Source organism: Paralichthys olivaceus, chromosome 10 (assembly GCF_024713975.1).
Source record: "Paralichthys olivaceus isolate ysfri-2021 chromosome 10, ASM2471397v2, whole genome shotgun sequence".
NCBI lineage: Eukaryota > Metazoa > Chordata > Actinopteri > Pleuronectiformes > Paralichthyidae > Paralichthys > Paralichthys olivaceus.
Window position 1 is genome coordinate 8,612,990 of NC_091102.1, and position 22,455 is coordinate 8,635,444.

Below are 22,455 nucleotides of genomic sequence, written 5' to 3' on the forward strand. Positions count from 1 at the left end.
GAGGCGTTGCTCTAACCTGTGGTGGCAGAGGTGTTGGTTGGGGTGGAGGCGGAGGCCTGGCTGCGGGCATGGGCAGGGATGAGTATGGAGGCCAAAGAGGGATTACTGGATAATTCTGGAAGAGAAAGAATGAGATATGCTGTTGAATCACAGTGACTCTTAGAAAAGTGTGAAAGGCAGGAAAAGTTTGAAATAACAAGAGAGATATAAAAACAAAGCAGATATAAACATGTCTGACTTCTTTTAATTTATAACACAATTTCAGTGCTTAAATATTTTTTTATGGTTTATTGATTAACATGTCCTTTTAGCTTTTAGGAAAATACCAATTTAGGCACTGGAGGACATTTTCAAAGGGTTAACTAACAGTTCACCTCAAGCACTGTACTCTCCTCTGATAGTTTCAGTTATGTTACAATCCCAAACTATATGGTACGTTTTCATCCTCTTAGTCAATGGATCTGTTTCAAGTGAAACTTCCGTGATCATACCTTGGGTGGTGAAGTTGAAGAGGGAGGGCTTCTCTCTCCCGTTGGGCAGTTTGACGTTAGGTTCGCGCAGCTCATCAAAGAAGGAGTGTGCGCAGGCCTCCAGGGGAGTGAGGCGGGCCGTGGGTGTGTACTCCAGCAGACGAGAGCACAGGGCGATGGCCTCGGGGGGCGTGCGCGGCCGGAACACCTGAACACCAGTCAGACAGAAAGAAAAGCGTCAAAACGGAGATCGTATGAGGTTTATTATACAAGGTTGTCCACACACACACACACACACACACACACACACACACACACACACACACACACACACACACACACACACACACACACACACACACACACACACACACACACACACACTTCCAACACAAGGGTTGAACTGATCTTCAGTAAATTGCTCAGTCACATGTAACACTATGAAGGAATATGAATGAATGAATGAATGAATGGATCTGATTGTTGCAGCAGTGAACAGTAGTAAACTGATTGCAGTTACAGCCAGCGACCACAGCAGGGAGTCTGAGAAACAGGAGAGCCCGCTGCAGCCTGCTGATTGGATGACTGTTATCCGATGAAAGAGCTGTGGGCGGGACTGCTGAGGGGAAACCAGGAAGAGAGAAGGTCCCCGAATCTTTTACAGACAGATTTATACTTCATATAACTTAGAATAAAAGCATGAAGTATGAGAGATGGGTTCATATGTCATCATCAGACTGAAAGAGAGAACAGAGTAAGGAGCAGCTGAATGAGCAGGGACTGCCAATCTCATTTTTTATTTAGTCAGATTTGCCCTGAGGTTTCAACGTTTCATGGGCAGGCTTTACCAGAGATGACACGGGTTCAACACCATAACCCACCCTACAAACATGTTGAGCAGCATAGTTCAAGTGCTTCTGAACTCACAGCTCCCAACGTTCATCTATCAGGTTTTCATGTCTTTGTGCTACAGATTGTGAAGAACATAGGTCGGAAACATTCTCAGTCTGATGGACAATTTCTTTCCCCAGCCAGTTCTACCATGAAGAGCCGAAAATAATATTGTGGCTGAAGCATTTTGACAGGTTTTTGAGAGAGGACTGTGGGAACAACAACAGTTCCATCTTTAAGTTTTTTCATTTGGCAAATTGACAGGTGCAACCTTTGCATTCCCAAGAATATTTGAAAAAGGAGCAAGAAGCCATTCGCTAAGAATATAAAGCAAAACGATTTGTTATCCACTGATTGAGTCTTGCATTCGTTGTGAGTTCATACAACACGACTGGCTGGTGATGAGACATCACACATGCAAAACTCATCAGTCACTGGCAGATCATGGTGAAAATCATGTAGCGTAAACTCGGCTTAAGAGTTGTATTGCAACTGTGTACAACTTTATTGTGGACACCTCAGACTCCCTCCTATATATATTTATCCTTCTTAAAACACTCAGTAAGTGTGGTAGCAGCTGTATTGGATGGAGGTGATGTGGTTGGATGGCTACGTAGCAGCAAGCAGGTATGTGGTCTGAACAAACATGGAGAGATGATGCGACAGTGAATCTTAAAGAAGTAAAAGGGTTCCTGTACCTGTTGACTCACCTTAGTCCAAGGATGTGCCTTGATCTGGGGGAACTTGAACTCGGTGTAGTTGGGGTTCATCTCGCGGATCTGCTCTCGAGTCGGGGTGCCGAGAACCTGGACAGAACAAGACGGCAGACAGAACACAGACGCGTTACATCCATAACTTCTTTGGACACCTTAGTGCTGTATATGGAGGGTTTTTAAACCCTGTGAGTCCCCCCCATTCTTTACCTTGATGATTTCAACCAACTGATCCACTCCACTGTCACCAGGAAAGATTGGTTGCCCTAGCAACAACTCTGCCAGTACGCAGCCAGCTGACCACACGTCTGAAGCAAAAGGCAAGTCAATGTCAAGAAGAAGAATAGGATACAAAAATGACACCGATCCACTGGTGTGACGCAAAAAAATACACATGTGATAATAATCTATTCTCTTTGTCACTTTATGGTCATCTTACCTATACTGGAAGTGTAGTCAGTGGCCCCAAAGATGAGCTCAGGGGCTCGATAGTAGCGAGAGCATATGTAGGACACATTTGGCTCTCCACGGACCAGCTGCTTAGCACTGCACACACACAACAATAATCATCATCATCAACATCATCATCATCTTCATCATCATCTTCATCATCATCATCATCTTCATCATCAACATCCTACTCTGTAGCATTTGGGCAAAAGAAAGGAAATATCTACCCAAAGAAAAGCAATGTAAATAGGATTTGCAAGCGTGAACTCAATAAAAATACTGCCTACTCGCTTATTCCAAATGACACTGGGTAACAGTTGTTACACGCATCATTACCCATAGGTCTGCAGCACAGACTGTATAAAAAGACCCATCTCCACTTCCCTCCACTATCCAGAAATAAAGCCAAAATGACAGATGTCTTTGAGAAAAGAGTTTTCCTGATGAATTTTGACTATTTAATTTGGAGGGGTACATGTTTATCACCTATACTGCAGTCGGCCATCAGAGGGTAATCACTTTTGGGGAGCTGTCACGTCGACCATCTTTATACACAGTCTAAGTTCTGTGGTAATATTAACACTACAGAGTCCATATGTGTCAGTTTTATGACCAAAGACACAGATCACCAGTTTGAGGAACTACTCTTCTGATCGATACCATTCTCATGTCTGTGTGATGAAAATGAGGAAACAAGCAGCAGCTAATTAGCTTAGCTTAAAACCTGGAAAAGATAAAGAAATCTGCCCCGCAGCACCTTTAACGTCGACTAATTTAAAAGTGAGAAAAATACTTAATTGCAGTATAAGCAGGGGAACGTGTCAGACTATTTCTTTGCCGGGCACCTTGTCATATCTTCATATTTACTAAACAGATAAGAGAATGGTATTGATCCTCTTATCTAAGACTCGGCAATAAGGTAATTAAGCTTATTTTCCAAAATGTCACAGTGCTCCTTCAAATACCAGGAAAATCCAGGTCACGGTTGACAAAACTCCACAAAGTTGTGGCTCACCTGCCAAAGTCACAGAGCTTGAGCACAGCAGTCTCCGGGTCCAGCAGCAGATTCTGGGGTTTGATGTCCCGATGGCAGATCCCAAATGAATGGATGTAGGCCAGGCTCCTGAACAGCTGGTACATGTACAACTACACACACAGAAACACGCACACACAGGTTACGACTACACAAACAGCAAGCTCAGTTTTCATTACAGGGTTTAAGTCTGGACACAACCACTCGAGAATCGATTTCAACCCAGTCAAGTGTGAAATGTTTTATCAGCAAATGTTTAGACGAGTCACACGCCACTTCTTCAACTCCTGAATCTTGTTAGTCAGGCCTTGTAGAGATAAAATAAATCATTTTCCTGCAACTGCATGGTCTGCTTCTTCCCTCAGATTCAATCAGAGGACTGGTTATTTTGGTGGAGGGTGCACTGGGATGTATAAACTGATCCATGTGTATTTCATGCAATATATTCTCAACTTTTGATATACACTTTTTAAACTACTCAGAACTTAAAATAGTAATATATTCTTTCATATTTGGAATTAAAATCAAGCAAGATGAAGACAAACTTTTGGTAAAATGAGTCAACACGAGAAAGGTCTTCTCATCAGCCTGTGTAGTAACAAAGGTAACTGGGAGTGCTTCTTTTGCAGAGCGGGACTGATAAACTGTGGGTTTTGTTTTAATGATTTCACTGGGTGTAGAAAAAGAGAGGGCGTGTGTTATGTGTTATTTTGCTTTCTCAAATTATTCTCACATTTGTTTCACACATCTGTCCGAGCCAGAGAAATACTTGGAATGTAAGCACAGTTTTACATAGTGTGGAACAAAGGAATCATATTAGAGGTGGAGGATGTTAACTTTACCTTGATCAGTCACTATCTTGCTGATTCTTTATCATATAAAGTAAAAGTAAAATAAGAAAAAAGTGTTAATTAACCTGAAGCAGAAGCGGTGATGATACCAGGTGTAGGAGCCTGATTAAATAAAGTAGACTGAATTGAAATTGTATTGGGACATTGCTGATGTTAATATTAAAATACAGAATAAGATATAATATCACCCTGGTGTTAAATAATAAAATATATTAGTTCTGGCCATGATGGTTACAGACACACACAAACACACACTTTGATACCTTGACAAAAACCATGGGCAGGGTCTGTTTGGCTCGGCTGTAGTGTCTTGCCACTCTGTAGACAGTCTCAGGAACGTAGTCCAGGACCAGGTTCAGATACACTTCATCTTTCTGTTGGAGAGACGCACAAACAAGAACAAAGAGGTTTCAACACGTGCACAAACCACGTGAATCAAGCAGAAAAACTGGAAATTAGGACTTTTGCAGAAAAGAATTAACCCCTATAAGACAACGTGTAAGGCTACAAACCCCAACAAAATTCATTTTATGTAAATTGAATAAAAATAAGATTTATGATCTATATATACACACATTCATGCACGTCTCCTTTCTTTTCCTCTTCCCTCCATCTGTACTCCCTCTTGTTTCTCGAGTGTGTCTCCCTGATGAAAAAAGCTGTTTTAAGCTGATGTAACTCATGTTCTCTTTCACAGCACTCGTTTCAATGTCTCACTACAGGATTCGGCCCCTTGCTTCTCTTTCCACTCTCTAACTGGGGATCCATTGTACAGGGCTCTTTGCCAGCGGCAGGAAACACACAAGCATGCGTCATGATGCCTGTACTCCAACAACAGCCACAGACAATGATATCATTTCCTGCGTTGCAGGGCCGGGTCGTGCACATTCGACTCTGGAGCGCGTCGACCCTGAAAGGATGTTGCATCTGAGGCTTCTCTACCCAATTATTCTAGGACTTCCTGTTTGAAGTGAGTCACTGGGTGTTTCTCGTGAAACTATTGTTCGAGACATTAAAGTCACCACTGCAAACTGCACTCCTGCTGCAATGCAACAGTGGGGAAATATGTTTAGACACAATGCACCTTATAGACTGACAACGGAAATTACTCTTGTACTCAGACATCCTCATACACAACTCGCCTGCTGCTCCTTGATAGTGTGCCAGGAGGATGAACAGCAGACGTCAGATGACACATTTGGACTGTGTGACGTGAAGAATACTTCTGCTATCAGCAATGTGATCTATGACTGGCAGCTGTTTTTTTTTTTTGTCAGATTTTAAATCAGAATATTCTACAAATGATGCATTGCTCCATCTCTCTCTCTCTCTACTCTGTCAGGGCGACTAAAGCTGCTTTCAGATCTGCAATGAACTTCACACTTTCAGCTGAAATTTTCTGGAGAGACTGAATGTGAGAACATTAATGTACAAGTCAGTTTTTCTTTTGTGTGGGAAAGATCTTGCAGGAAACATGTCTTGTCCTCCAAGATTGAGTGTGTTAACAATTTGCACAACATGCAGCTTAGGTGGTGAACGCAGCTGGTTCACTGCGGGTCTGCAGAGCACAATGAGAGTGCTGGACCTGTGAGGAGCTCCCAGAGAGACTATGTGGTACACCTCTGTCAGCTCAATGCCCTGCTCTGTGGTGACTGCACTCTGCTGCTCACACTCACATGATTAGATAGAGAGATTGTCGCATACTGGTGACAAACAGCAGAATTTAAAGAAATTTAAACACTCGCCCGTCACTGCTATCATCCACACCCCATAACACTCCCTCTCTTTCCAGTAGCCACGTGTGTGTGTGCACGTGCCCATTCCTTCTTCACCAGCAAAACTCCCATTGATAACATGTGTGACGGCTGCAAGGCCCGCTCCGCCTCCCACCAGTGCCACCAAAGCTATATTTAGCCTAGCAACAGCAATGACTCACTTCCTGCCTCACTACAAAGCCACTTCCTTGGCTTGTTCCCAGATGGTTAGCCAGGCAGGGATCTGATTGGCTTCTCACTCGCTCCCCGGCTGAATAATTCAGCCTCTAATTTGCTGAGGAGATCGCTTGCACCTGAAGAACTGGCTCAGCTATCCATCAACGGAAATGACTGTTATGTCATATTGCAGGATCGAAGGATGGAAGCTGTGCTGTGTGTAAGACACAGCTGAGCAGGACACGGCATAAATGACCGTTTCCACAAGTCTAGTTTATGTGCTTCCTGGTCATGTGCCCCTTGTTGAGTTTGGCAATCATACTTGACAAATTACATTACACTACAAGTCAGCACTTGACTTAATGCAAATGGAAATCCAAGTCATTACAGTCACTTGCACAACAGTCAGTGCTAATGAATCTGTGAAATTGAGGAGGATGCCAGAAAGATGAATGAATGATGACAGTTACAAACATCACAATGCACATCTATGAATAGGTCTGTAATATAAATGCAGTATGCTCAGGTCCCACAGCCACATACATGTCTTCTTATACACGTGTCACTCTTCCCTCACAGGGTCTGCATCATCATCCTTTATATGAAAGAACCCAGGAGGATTTTCACTACTAGAAAGACCTAGGGCAAAAATGAGCTGCAGACACCTGCAGCCTTTTTTCCTCCTCCTCTCTGTGCATAAAAATATGAACCTAGTCATTAGTCATTGCTTGTTTGTAACAAGCAATGACTAATGACAAGCAGACAACTGGCAGTTTCAGTATTTTGTGCAGGTTCAGTTCTGACCTGGCCCGTCCCTGGTCCCTCTCAATCAGAAGACAACTGCAGGGACGGGCTTTGTAATTTCAGTTTATATTCTGCTTGAATTAACAATATTATCAGACAATTTTTCAAAAGAAAAAAAGAATTGCCACACAGAAGAACTGAGGCAATGAAACTATCTGAGGGTTCAGACCCAGGGGCAGTTGCCCTCTTTGTCCAGTTGGTAATCCAGCCTAAAAGTGTGAGTTAATTACATCAACCATTTAAATGGGAAAAAAATATATACAAGTTCTGCAGAACAGCTGACAAAATATAGCTTGTTCTTCAATAAGTAAAGAAAATAGACACAAAGAGTCAGCATAGAAAGACAACACAGGCTTCACTCATGGCTTTGGATGAATAATTAACTGTGTGGAATATGCTTCAAAATGTATTACTCCTGAATAAAGTTGTATTTATTTTAAGTGATTTCAGCACAGCGTCAATGACACACTGGGATCGCATGGTGTTACTCAGTAGGAGGACTGGTGGGTTCGGAGTCTTCGCAAGATAATTAAACCCAACAACAAGTTTAGCAGAGGGAAACTGTGTCAGCTGAATGTCGTACACTCTTGTTGTGAAGAGTTGAAAGTCATCCCACTATTTGCTAAACTGCCTACGCTGTTTGGAGCAGTGGCCTCCTGTTTGAACAGTATTATACAAGTGGTTAAAGGGTAAAAGCAAAAAGTACACCCTGTGTGTCAAGCACACCACATGTAAGTGGTTACATAAGACTACCTGTGCACATGCTGACGGCTACAGCTGCAGCAGTCCTGGCCTGTCACGCAGCTGCACCCAGCATGATCCCTCACACCGGGACACCAGCAGCACCTACGCACACTTGACCTGACCTCAACTCACCTCACCTTATCTCTTCGTCAGCCTCTATTTCATTTTTCTGTCATCTATTCATCAACTTGCAGGCAACTACATATTCATCCACTAACCTCTCTTTCCTAGTGACATTACCTCTCCCCCTGCTTCGCTACTCTTTTTTCTAACGCATGGCTCTATGGGTGGTAAATCCCCATTCCAACAATATGGTGCCAGTCTCCATAATTAGCCTGGAGTCATACAGTGAGGGGGCGGAGAAGGGAGAGGAAATGGATACATGAAAGCAGACACAGTGGGGGGTGGGGGGGTGTCTAAAGGTGAAGCTAATCAGAGATGCAAACAAAAGTTGCAGATTATTAAAAACCATGTGATCGGTAAAGGCAGGTTGGGACAGAGTGGGGTCGCTCAGTGTGTCAGTATACCAAGACGGAGCTGCCATGCCCAGTGGTAAGTAGGCTCATGGCATGACAGGAGGAGTGGGAACAGGGTGGAGCTTAAAGCGTGGAGGGGACGGCTCTGTGAGTCTATAATTACCCGACACTCTCCAGTCCAGCAGGCTAATGCCCCCTACCCATCCTCTCTCTCCTCTGAACCACCCCTCACCATCATTACTACCGTATAATCCCAGACAGCTTTCCATGGCCTCAGGAGGTGTGCAACAGGGAAGCATTCCTCACCGCAGCGTCATGGGTATAGTCCCGACAGCATGCGTGCCAGCTCCATTTGTGTCTATATTTGACACATGGACCTCTGCTTGTTTGTCAGCTAACGGAATGACATAGTCCAGCCTTGTAGTCTCCAGGGGAAGCGCTGACGGGTGATGGAGACAGACAGAAGGGCAGAGAGGGACTTCCCTGTCATGATGTACAGTATGTACTAATGTGAGGCACCACAGGCCAGCAGGCAGACAGCTGAAGGGGGAGATGGGGGAAACACTGGATATATTGAAAAAATAGGATAGACAGAAATTTCCCAGGAAAATAAAGAAAAATTGATGGTATACAAATTAACGAGTGCACCGCTTTCGACGTGTTGCGCTGGTCTCCCACTCAAACCAAGACATCCTCCTCAGTCAACCCTCAGACAACAGCCAGCACCTCATGTTAGTGAAAATTAGGTAACATTCATCTCATCTGGTTCGGTTGCAACTGCAAGTGCACCAGCACCAAACACAGATGTTCCTACTTGTCTCTCACCAACACCCACACGCTGCAGCTCTCTAAACTGTAAATTACTGGACTGTTGCTGTGTTGTCACTTTATTGAATCATATCATTCAACAGCAACTGCTTGAAAAGTATTTCAAGGTTCCATAAACTGAAATCAGTTGTCAATATGACTTGTGTAAAGGTTTGTAAAAATAAATAATTATTATAAGTATGTAAAATGTTTTGACCCGACCCTTTAAATGACTGGAATCGAGATTTCTAGTTAAGAACATTTCTTCTTGGTGACAAGAAATTACCATAAAAAAAACTCAACACTATCTTCTTATATAGAAGAATAAATAAAAGTGCAGCATTGCATGCAGTTACAGTTAAAATGAAGATAGCAGTAGAAGAAAACTCAGCGAGCTGACCTTATCACCACTGGAGTAGAAGAAGTAACGCAGGCGGACTATGTTGCAGTGGTCCAACTTCCTCATGATCTGCAGCTCACGGTTCTGAAAAAAGAAACAAACATGGAGGACATGTTAAATATAAGATTCAGACAATTGTGATAATCATGATTCTGTGAGTCTGTGAACATTGAAAAGTTTTTGTTGGACCAACAGCACAACGACGGATGGTTTTATTTAAGTGTTATGACACTTAGACCTGACAAGAATCTGGAAGTGTTATGAAGGTCCAGCAGTAATGGTTGCAATATGGCCATACGGAATGTTGCTTAAAAAACTTTGCATCGCTACATCTCATGACCCACAATAGGAATGCAACTCATTATCCTCCCGAACACACAATCGTCTTGTTGTTAACCTGTCACAAGCTCAGCGTACGAGTTTGTCAAGAATCAGGATTTGGACAAAAATATGGATGTGGTAGCTGCAAAGGAATGCTGATAAAGAGAAAAGTGGATACTCATTCCTTCTTGGAAGATTGGATCCCATGGGATAAAACATGACAACGTGATTATGCAGAATTAGTTCTGAGAGAATGATGTGAAAATAAATGTGATTACGTAATAATTGGTCCAATAAACTTGAAGTGTGAGGAGACACGATTCACTACAGGGTCAGGAGGACAACATTTTCATATAGAGCGAATCCACACAGAAGAAGGTCGTGCATATGGACTTTTTCAAGGATGGGAAGGAATTCAAGCATTACATAAAGTTATAACAGCTCCATTACAGCTCCCCCCACCCCTACCCCCTGTGCATTGTGTGTTGATTTGATCTAAAGTGCTTGTGTAACACTTGGAGAGTGTGGACTGCACTTTAGACTATGAGATAGGACAAGGGTTAGAAAACAGAAAGGGAAACACAATACACGGACAAAACCAGTCAGTGGTAGAGTAGTGGAGTCATTCGTTGGTTAGTTTGAAAGCAAGATTACGCAAAAACTACAAGATTTTCACTTTCTTCAGGGGACAAATGTCTATGAGTATATAATTTAGATCAGAATAAAAATCCAGATCTAGTGAATTTAAATGTGGTTTCATAAGGGGACAGTTGGGCCTTATTGGAGGTATCAGCTCTTCCAATGGGAATATTCCTGCTTAGGAGTCATATAGTGATATGCATATTATTATTCTGAATATCAGGGTATGAGCTTTACATAAAATAAATGCCTTTTCCCCCTCAAATTTGCATAAATGGAAATAACTACACATAATATGCAAGCTAACGTGTGCTTTTTTCATATCTATGCTCAGTGGTTTCTGTGCTTACAGCGTGGCGTTTCCATGAAAGAGCTCGCTCCTGTTGGGAAGAAGTTAAATAAGAAAGCTCAACAGTAATCAGCTTATAGGTCACTCATACTGAGCAAATTTAGGTGTATGTACAGCACCACCTGACACAGTGACTCACGAGTACCATAACTCACAGGCTCATTTCCTGATCGACAGACCGAGCTTACTGGCTGAGAAGCCAACAATTAAACTGTGTGGTTGTGTGGCTCGTATATAAGCCAGTCGAGCAACAGACAAACATTCAACCTACACAATGCACACTGGATTTCTGGGCAAATACAGTTTCAGGATGTGCAATTAACTAGCTGACCACAGAGCAGGCAACAACATGTTGCACCACTAGATCTCGTATGCTACACTGCAGAGGCCGATTGACATTGATTTTTTGGAGGCGAAGCTGATTCAAAATTTCACATTCTAATGTATCGGCTGATAGATAAAAGAGTTTCCTGCATTTGTATTGCTGTAAAATAAAAGCTTTCATTTTGGCAACCGCAAAATGCCAATATTGTGAAAGTCTCATATTGTTCAGATGGGAGCTTGATGTAAAAAGTGACGAGTTCATGAGCTGCCTCACAGAACTGAAAACACCTGAATGAACGAAAAGCTGATGAAAATCAGATATTAACCCCCAGATAAGAAAACCAGTGAACTTTATTATTCAATATAAATGTAAGCTACTGTTTGTGATCGACTGACAGGCTGACAAGCTCAACTACTTGTGCTGCCAGATGACGCACCCATTGTGTGACTAATGAGATCCCCTGTTACGTGGGTCAGGACCACACTGGCTGGTGCAGGCAGATATGCTGTTGCTCTACCACACGTTTCTGACTCTTTATGAGGAGCTAATTCACACTCATTCATTTTTTAACAGAGCAGAATGAGCCAACTGTCCACTAACACCACCTCCATCCTGAAGCATTGACAAGCACCACCACGTATAGTTCACAGTCCGCCCTCTGCTTTTTCTCACCACACACACTCACGCACATGTCATGAAGTGACATCATATCATGTGGGTCACAGTCCAGCCATTGAACCATCGAGGGCTGCAGGCAACGCCCTCGTCTTGCTGCGGTGGCCTGATGGGAGTGTTTGAGGTTGTGTTTTGCTGTGTGTGTGTGTGTGTGTGTGTGTGTGTGTGTGTGTGTGCGTGTGCGTGTGCGTGCGTGCGTGTGCGTTGTAATGCGTGAGAAAGGTGGTACCGTTTGCAGGAAGAGCAGACGGGCCCTGCCCAGCTCCAGTTATACTGCAGTCATTCCTGCTGACCTGTCATCCTCCAGTGTGTCAGCAGAGCAGCCAACAGAGACAGAGGGAGGCAGAAAGAGACAGATGGAGGGGGGAGAGAGAGGGAGGGACGGGGGAGAGAGAGAGAGCGAGAGAGAGTGCCCCAATTGCAAGCTGCCAGGAGTGCCACACCTGAGCACTTCAATCTGCTGATGTAAACTGCCAGACTAATCCACATCCAGTTTCCAAAAAGATTAACAGCAGAGAGCAATCGCACAACAACCCGACACACGCACATAGTTTCCCAGTTCTAAAACAACACTGTACTGTCACTGTTCGGTTTCTAAATGATATTAAATGCAGATAGTGGATCAATCTCAGAGGAAAGGGTGTTACTCTTTATTTTCATTGTCAATAAGATTGCTAATGGTCGATTCACTTAAGTTAAACTTGACAAGAATGATTCTTGCAGGTTTACTAGAGTATGTCCCTCAGTACTTTGACTGCCCTGCCCTGTCTGTGGTCAGTCTCAAGTAGAGTGTGGATGACTTGGAAGTGAGATTTGATTTTGGGTCGGGCGTTTTTTTTAGTCGTTTCTTGGGCTCAGACATGTTCCGACAGGAAATTGCGGCCTCCCTCTAGTTTCAAGTGCATTGATGTGTTTTTAATTTTGATGGACAACTTAGCTATACAAGGTTGTGACTACACAGACAATACCTGTTAGTTATATACATTTATTGGTGGTTTTGTTATTTCTTGATTACTTGAAAAAATATACACAAAAAGCAATGTTCCATAAGAACAAACACCAGACATGCTCTCACTCTGTGTTAGTTTTAATGTGAGCATCCATTTTCCAATAGGCTGATATGTGATCCCTCAGATGGGAGAGGAGAAGGACCCATCCCATAATGCAACAGGAGTTGACTGTAAGCCCATCAAAATTGTCTCACACATTCATCAGCTACACAAAAACACAGATCCTATTCACATGATAAACACATGTGTGCATCTGCATGTGTGTGTGTAGTGAGCATCCACCAGACAGGAAAAAGGCTTTTAAAGAGGAGAACGAGGAAAAGTAGAACACAGGTGTTTGGTTGTGTGTTTGTGTGCAGCGTGGGTACACACACTCATTGGCACGTGCTCGGCAGTCATGTGAGGAGTCTTAGCTCTCATTTGCCTCATTTTTTTTTTGTAACAAGCTGTTCAGAAGAAGGACAGGCTGAGGGTGTGTGGGGGAGCAGTGAGACAGAAAAGCAGATACACAGCCAGAGATTGCCGAGGTGGAGGATCTGCTTTAAAGAGGAAATTGAGTGATCTTCGGCTGACCACCGAGCTGTTTAAAAATGCAACCTGCTAGTGTGCGCGAACCACAGGCAGGATATGACTTCAATGTGGCCAGCATGCAGTCACAAGTGGGGAGGGGGGGTGTAGCCCGAACAAAGATTGCGCATCTCGTGACAGATGGCTGACCCCCCACACCATAAAGGGACATCATTTATATTGTCTAGTTTCGGGTAGTTGTGGACCAGCACCTGCTGAAACACTGCATGAGGTTAAGCCCAGGGCAGTGAGCTGCTCAAGTATTTAGCTCAACTGGTTGGCTCAGCGCAGCATTCACAGAGCGAGCGAAAAAAAAGGCTCCAAGCACATAACTTCAGTGACTTGCTATAGGTGAAGTTTGTCCTGCCACCCCCCTTCATCGTTAAGCTGTGCTTACACACCCTGACTCTCCTGAGTCAACGTAAATCCATCCGAAGGAGACAACAACTTACCCTAATAGTGGAGGGACAGCTAATCAAATAGAAGGTGTACAGGTGTACATTATATACATGTGTTATTTTTCTTCTTTACTTATTTAACGGTTATTTTCATGGGGACAGAAATAACATGACAGAGCCAGACATTCTCTTTGTCATCTTTGTGGTAAGCTTAGCTAACAGGCTGCTCGGTCTAGCTTCATATTTAGCGTACAGACATGAGACATGTGTTATCGATCTCAGCATTGAAGAAATTCTCAGAATTTTCAAACAGGCAAACCTTTGATTTAACGGGGCCACTAATCAGTTTCTATTCTCTGAGCTGGAATTCTGTGTACACACTGAAACTGTGCAAATATAACGCAGGTTTGTCAAGGTTTTTCAAAGCACATGTGGAAACCATTACTGTTAAGCATAGTATTGCATCATCTTGACTGTGTGCCTTGTTAAAGCCAGGGCACGTGTGATATTAACGGAGAATGAACCAATGTGTGGAGACCAATCAGTGCAACCCAGGGCATACCATTCATAAAAATGTTGCTTTGTTCTATAGCAGCTAGATCCTCTGAGGAGTAGGATTTATTGCTGTCTCTGAGTTTTACCCACAGGTTGTGTCTGAAAATGGCTTAATACTTCTTTTATACCAAAATTAACAGAATACACAGGATTTTCAAATACAAGTAAACCTGCTTAAAAAGTGTCAGTAGAGGAGTTTGGTGAGCCGTGTCGGAAACACGCCCGGAACCTTGCTGTCTTACAAGTGCTGCATTGTCATTCCAAAGATGTAAAACAGAATAGGTGCACAAATGTTCAATTTGTGTCATAACCTTGTGCCAGAGCAGGTGCAGCGCCAGAGTGTAAACCAGGAAAAGTGTAAAGCTGACTAAAAGCAAACATTATTGCAGAACTGTGGCGTTGGGCAGCATTTGTTTAATGTAGGTGTAACTAATTAATGTAGTTCATTTGTCTGAAAAACACAGTTTTAAACCTGGTACTTATTCAATAATATATATACGTATCCCATTTCACTTTCTCTGATCATGTTGGGCACCTCTAACCCCTAAGCCTATATAACTTAGTGAGAATCTAAACAGCTGTCCCGCCGGCTTAGAAGTCTCAGCTCTTTTATCTGTGAACTGCAAAACAGCAGCAGGGACACCGGCAGCAGCCCCCCCCCCATCCAGGGGACAGAGACAATGTCGTCCCAGCCGAGGGACAACAAGGCAATCTGTCAAATCTATTCAAAGACCAGGAGGAGGATTCCAGCAGAGCTTTGCTGAGGAGGAAATATGACATTTCCTAAAAACTAAACCTGACAGATGAGAGTTAATGTGTTCAAGTTTGTTCTTGAATGAGGGGACCTTCCCACCACGACCACACACAAACGAGGAAGATACTGTGGATTGCGTAAGTGCATGTTTTACCTTGAACCTCTTGTCTTGCAGGACCTTCTTGATGGCCACCAGCTCTCCGGAGTCGCAGAGTTTAGCCTGGTAGACGACGCCGAACGAGCCGTTACCGATGACCTTGGTGTCCGTGTAGCTCACCTCCTGTGGCCGGTCCGGGCCTTGGCCCGGAGTGGCCACAACTGTTGTTACCTTGCTTCCATCTTTATCCCCTAAAAATCAAGAGATAGAAAAAAACAGATGCTCAGAACAAGGTAGTGATTTAGCAAATTCAAATCAGACAAGCTGAATACTTTCTCAGAGCCTAACTGCAGCGTCTAATGATGAAATTTTACAGTAGAAATTCTCTGCTGTCAAATTTCTTGGCTGAGACAAAAAGGAAAATATGGCCTCCTTCTTTAGATGCAGCCAGTTTAACCTCCACTGATTCAAGCAATGCTTCCTGCAGCTGTTGTACTAATCCGCTCCCAGCTGACTGGCTGACTGAGTGTAACCCATGTCTGAGCTGATACAGAACATCTAAGATCAAAAAATGTCTCAAACAAACACTTGAACTGTTTGAACACCATGATGAAATATGTTTGAAATTGTTTAGTGGTGTGACATAACTTTGATACTTAGTGAAAGAATTTAAACTTATTCAACTTTTATCTTAAAAGAAACACACTTTAATTCATTGCATTGACTGCCTGACACAACCGATCTTTGATTTTTATACCAGAATGCATTGGTGCATTTCTACAAATCAATGCATCAAATAGGGATTAGTATAAAGTATGGCTTACTTTCTTGATCCATCTACAATGTACAGACTGACCAATTCAATACCCTCCCTTTTTAAACCTGGCTTTCCTCCACCTCCATAATAGCTTTAAATACATCTTGAATACAGATATATCCAACTATACTGTCATTTACTTTGCCACCTTTGCTTAATTACAGTGTCTGATTTTTAATTGCATGCCAGCAACCCTGACTCAAATGTGTGATGCAGTGTCTCCATCCTGTCCTGCCATGCCACCTCTGCCTTGTACACAGACATCCGCTCTGTCCACTACTGGCATACAGGCAGGACAGCTATGACCCCCCATTCCTTGATTGTACATTTTATAACAAACCACGAAGCAGAGTTAAGGCACAGCATTCCAGCATTGAACTAAAGTTCACATTAAAAGGCAGTTAAAGAATCAGACAATAATGCGAGATATATAAATACCTGCTGTCTTTACACTCTGAAATCAATCCCCAAACAACCAGCACACTATGCGACAAATCCTCAGAACAACCCCTGCATCCCTCTAAATCAATATCCCGACTGGGAGGACTCATGTCATGTAAGTGTACATCTCCTCTACACAAACGGCAGCAGAAAGACATTACATGTTCAAATTTAGGTGAGTTGCTGAGATAGACGTGAAACATATTTGTCAGCCCACACTCATGATGATTAGTGGATTAGTGCTGCTTAATAACCGTGGTGTTATTTAATGGAAATGTCATGCGTCAAACTGTGATGGCAGACCACCTCCACATAGAGGACACTAGTGAGATCATCTCGTGCCGACTTCTGGCAAACTCCCAGCATTCAATTAGAGTTTGTGCGAGTTTTAAGTCAACACCCAGCATACACATCACAATATGGTTACATAAACACCCATGGTTCAAATGTAACACCAGAAACTAAGTAACACTAACTCAGAGGTTTACTGATCCAGGCTGGGCTTGTTTTCAAGCAGGGGCATTGATTTGGACACACATAGTGCTTTTGTCAACACACAGTTTCACACATTGGCAAAAGGAAAAAAAAAAAAGAAAGACCTTTCGGTATCAAACCCAGAATCCAACAAAACAACCAAGTTATTACGGTTACGATCAAAGAATTAGGAAAATAAGGGAGAGAGAAAAGGTGCAGGGTTTGCGATAAAGAAGCTTAACTACCCAAGCCTGACCTGAACCTAATGGGCATTTCATTTTTTAATCAGAGCCCGACCCAAGCCCAAAATCAAGTATGGCCCAACCCAACCCCGCAAATAATGTGTAAAAATTGTCGAAACCCACTTGACCTGTCGGGTCCTGGTGGGTCCCAACGTGCTTGGGTCGGGTAACCATACTCTACTTCACTCTACAGGACCGTGTCTAGAAAGAGAAACTGAAGACGGTTTCTGTGACAGAAATAGACTTTCTAAGAGAGTGTGAGAGAGAAAGAAGAGTGAGAGAAAGAGAGAGAGAGAGAACTATGACTGCCAAAATATTCCAGGACGGCCTTTTCTATGACGCCTCTGCACTTCCTCAAACCGTGAGAAAAGTCTGTGTATACACACACACATCCCACAGTGAGTTCTGTGCGAGACTATAAGGAAATAAGGAATGCACCATCAAGCATACGATCAGAAATTGTATTTTTTTTGTCTTGTGGGTGACTGATGATGAGGTCTGTGTGGAGTGTGACCTTTCACACACTAATCTGCTGAAGCTGGAAAATCACACAGATATCCATTCAGTTTATATAGGACAATCTCACAATCACAACCAGTGAAGGATTATCTTCACACAAATGTGAGCATCACACATACATTTTCACCAAAGTCAACCCGAATCGTGGAATCGTTGCCATGGTTACTTTATCGATCAGCCTGTTACAACAATAGAACTTGCGTGACAAATCAGAGAGCGTGATTTTATGTACGTATGCAGTATTACTCGACTGTAAGTGAGAGCATGGACACAGCTGCTGGGACCTTTAGCCGGAGGCATCAATAGTTAATTCAGGTCATCAGGCTAGTTCAGGCCACAACTGAACACAACGTCCAAACAACACTATTATTGAGTAGTTGCAGAACACATGTGGGGTTTGGATATAATTACACAAAGTAAGCAGTTCTGTATGTGGTACAAAAATGTGTGAGCACGTTTTTGTGATTTTTCTAGATTTCTCCATTTTTCTTAAATTAAATAAGTGTGTTTATTAATGACTCTTTGGGAATGACAAACAGATACCACAAATAAAAAGTAAGGATCTGTGATTATAGTTTTGTATAAGGGCAAATAAAATGTTGAATGGTGTTCTGAAATTCTGATTCTGAGACATGTTTTTCTGAAATGTGGTAGGGGTTTGTATACATTCAATGTCACACACAGCGTGGGCTGCTGAAACTCTAAGATGTTGGCAGAAGCATTTCAGGTCAATGCCTACAAATGTTTTCTACACATTTGCAAACCTAGGTTTTATATGCAGTGATTTTCTTTCATTGGTTTATTTAAGGTGACATACAATCTCAGGCTTTCAAACAGCTTCTGAACAGCTGTGGACTGCAGGTCAGAGTGACATCTGTGAAGAATGTCTAAAGAGATTTGCTAAATTCCTCAACAGCAAAACAGAGTGCAACAAAAGCAAAAGTGCAAATGCATTACCTTAATGTGTGCAGGTATGCACACACTCACACACAAAACATTCCACTACTATTGCGAGGCTGATTAGATATTAATTTACTTCATTGTTGGAACATCCCATCACAGGAATGTCACCCCTGACACATGTCAAGCTTGGCTGAGCAGAGCTTAAATCAAGACATAAAGGTATGAGTGTGTAGATTAGATAGATTTTTAAATATCAGAGTGGTGTGGAGCCTGTAGAGACGTGGCTGCCCAGTCCTGCCACCACATTGACTACACCCACAGACCGATCATCTCCTCCTGTCTCTTTATCTCCACATCCAGCTTTCTTTTGAATCTTTTGTTCGAGATTGTTCACAAATTGTCGGTGAGTCTCGACGTTTCATCGGGAATCAAAGAATGTAATTAGTTCATTTGGTTCCCATCATTATTTGCTCAATGTCAGGAAAGGAGGGAAATGAAAGAGGGAGAGAGAGCCGTAGCTCTGAAATGCTAAACAAGACACTTATTGTTCATGGCCAGCTGCCTCACCCCAAAAACAAAACCCAAGGGTGCTCATGTTAGAGTGTGAATGTATGCATGTATATGTATGTGTGTACGTGTGTGTGAGTTTCCGCCTGCCTGTGTGGGAGGGGTAAGAGTATTCTCTCCAGAACACACTGGCTCCAGCTGCTTGAGATCACTAGCCAAGTTATTCACAGTGTGTGTGCGTGTGTGTGTGTGGTGGACAGGTTAAAATTCTTATTTTAGATTGAAATAAAAGAAATGCCAGAAGATAAATAAGTATTTGTAAGTCTATTTAAGTTTCTGTTGTCATTTGTTGGGATGGAAACCATTTTTTTTATAAAGTAACCCTTACTAGAGAGTTGAGTAGAGATTGCTCCATTACAGAAAAAATGATACTTTGCCTTTTCTCAATAGGGTTTATTTTCTTTCTTTTTATGTCAGATTAATTATTGGTGCATTCACGCTGCAATTAAATTTAAAAACAGGTCAGTGATAAATGGCATAAAAAACAATATCTAGAACTATTTCTGAATTTGATCAGCCAGAGGTAACGGGCAGTTCCTGTCATTTCACTCAGATGCACAAACACAGCCCCAAACTGTGTAATTCAAAATTTAAGTCCAGAATAAGACATTGAATAATAATGTTACAATAACGAGGCCTATATCAAGTCTCATATTACATTACGCGCACTATATCAAGGGGTTGCTTCACCCAGTTCTTCATTACATGTTTCATTCAAGTCAACAAGTGCAGCTGCTTCTATTATGGACACATGTCTACCCACGAACCCTGAGGACCAGTGCCAGCCTGTTCAGCAAACATCAAACCAATTCCTGGATCATGTTCATCAGCTGGACAACAAACAGGAGTAGTCTGATTATTTCAACAAGTGCCTTTTGCCCCAGTCCTTGCCACGATTGAAATAGATTCTGTTTAAATGTGTTACTCAACCACTTCACTCTGTGGCTACATGCATACTAATAGGTTTTCTGTTTTAAACCTGCGCTTTAAAACTGCTGGTGAAAATAAGTGTGAGCATCGTTTTGGGTTCAGTAGTCGAGTTGTAGCTGATAAAAAATTAGGAATTAGGAAGCTAATGTGAGAGACTACATCATCGTATCCAAACATCTCTGGGGACCAACAGCATTTCCAAAGTGTTTCAAAACTCTGGTGTGGACGCCCCAGGGTTAGGGTCAGTTTGGCTAGTTTTCATTCAAACCAATCAATTGTTTACCAGGCAAAGTTGTTCTGGTGTCCTTGTTCTATTCTTTTTACCAATAAAGTATATAATTAGAGTCTTTTTCTGGTTGATTTATTGGCAATAAATTACAGGCATGAATGACACAAATTGTCTAATTAGATATCCATTTGACCTGTGTAACTGTGAAGACCAAAAGAAGATAAATGCTAGAAACAACTTGGAACCCAGTCAGTAACTTACTAATATTACTTGAACACAATCAATCTTCATGATGTCAATAGCGAGCAAACTAAATAAGAGTTGAAATGAGCAGACTTTTCTCCTGACTTACCAGAGGAGAAAAATTATTTTCAGGTTAAGAAACTAAAGCAAAATGTCCGGTGTAAAACTTGTGCAATGTTAAGACCACAAGGTCAGTCTCGCATTCTGGAGCTAATTCAGTAGCTTATATCTGCACAATAATTAGGCCAAAGACTCTCAGCTCTCAGTTCAGCCAACTTACTGACCAGCACAACACTTAGCAAAGGGAACAGCATTTTATAACATCCCCATGAATGATCCCCCAAAGCTTCAACACCCATATCTGGGGCAGGAGAAATATTGGGTGAGGGATGGAAGTGCTTCTCTGTGTGTGTGTGTGTGTGTGTGTGTGTGTGTGTGTGTGTGTGTGTGTGTGTGTGTGTGCGTGTGCGTGTGTGTGCGTGTGTGTGCGTGCGTGTGTTGGTCCGCTAAGTGGTTTTCAGTGCCAAGGCCCAGAGGAGAGCCTCAGCCTCGGGCCTCACCCCACTAACACACATCATGGCAGCCTCACTTTTTCCGAACTCACACCCAAGATGTGACTGCATTGCAAGATAAGAAATGGTGTGGCTAGGTAGATGTGTCCAGACAGAACAGTCATTAGTCATTAATAATGTTGATTTAACAGATGAATGATTCATTCAACTTAGAACTGGCTAATACACTCACATTTGTGCCACACCATTGTAATCTTCAAGACGAGCATTAAACCATTATTATAAGATAAACTTCTAAATCTCATAATATATATATATATATATATATATATATATAAGACACTAGATTTTAATACCTTGAATTGGGGCTGAACAATAAAACAATATCACCAACTATCACAATATGATTTTGATCGATAGCAATATCATGTAGGTTCAATAAATAGTAACATATATTGATTGTGCATTGTGTAAGCAGAATCAGGAAGTGCAACACACAATTGATCTATCTCGGATTTGTAAAATATAAAATGATTTGTTACATGTCATTCTCTGATCATAAAGAAGAGTCTAAAACCTCAAACTTCACTCTGGAGCAAAAATCAAGTTTTAAACGTAGAAGATATAATGATGTGACATTCAACGTGATAATTATTGATATTGTTGATATGAAAACTGTAATCCAGATTTATTTGGGGCCATATGCAGCCAATATTATACGATATGATATATAGCCCTGATGTGAACTTACACATCTGCAGTCTATGACGTCCACACACACCCTGAGATAAAATGCAGTAAATTGAGAATTGGAGACTTTTGGATATCAAACATGAAACTGTCACGTGAATTAGTGTAACGGGGTAAAAAGAGATGACATGAGGGGGAGAAATTTAAACAGATGAGCCTGTGGACCAGCACCGGCAGCCTCCCTTATTCAGCAGGTACAGGCCTGGGCGGTCTCGTGGCTCCATCTCTGCAGGCAGACTAGAACCGGCCTCTTGCCTCGGTGCCGCTTCATGACACGGGGTATGGTTGTGTCACACTCCCTGACAGCCGTCTGATTTCGACACACATCACATAGGATCAGCGAACCAGCCCCTTCTCCGGGATCAGTTTCGCCCGAGTCAACTATGGGCGCACCTTCCGCTCTGACAGTTGCGTAACAGACCGGCCCTATCGCTTTAACCTTATTACGCATATGGTCTGCGATGTGAAGCAACACCGCCGTGAGATCCGATCGAGGATGAAATGTGCGCCGATACGACCAAATTCTGCGGGAGAAGGAAGCGGCTTGCTTTGTGGGATCTAGGCCGGC

The 22,455-nt window shown here is 42.5% G+C and overlaps 1 protein-coding gene across 4 annotated transcripts in view; it reads right to left on the reverse strand.

Moving 5' to 3' along the window:
• gsk3ba (glycogen synthase kinase 3 beta, genome duplicate a) overlaps window positions 1–22,455 on the reverse strand; it is a 33,098-nt gene that overhangs the window by 9,476 nt on the left and 1,167 nt on the right. For 2 of the 4 annotated variants that reach the window (XM_020089993.2, XM_020089995.2), the window contains exons 2-10: window positions 15,318–15,511; window positions 9,571–9,654; window positions 4,672–4,782; window positions 3,540–3,670; window positions 2,514–2,620; window positions 2,285–2,382; window positions 2,060–2,167; window positions 492–678; window positions 17–115 (exon numbers count right to left, since the gene is read on the reverse strand). In XM_020089993.2, coding sequence (XP_019945552.1) covers window positions 17–115; window positions 492–678; window positions 2,060–2,167; window positions 2,285–2,382; window positions 2,514–2,620; window positions 3,540–3,670; window positions 4,672–4,782; window positions 9,571–9,654; window positions 15,318–15,511 — 1,119 coding nt within the window. The remainder of the gene's footprint in view (window positions 1–16; window positions 116–491; window positions 679–2,059; window positions 2,168–2,284; window positions 2,383–2,513; window positions 2,621–3,539; window positions 3,671–4,671; window positions 4,783–9,570; window positions 9,655–15,317; window positions 15,512–22,455) is intronic. The other 2 variants (XM_020089994.2, XM_020089996.2) reach the window with 1 other exon arrangement.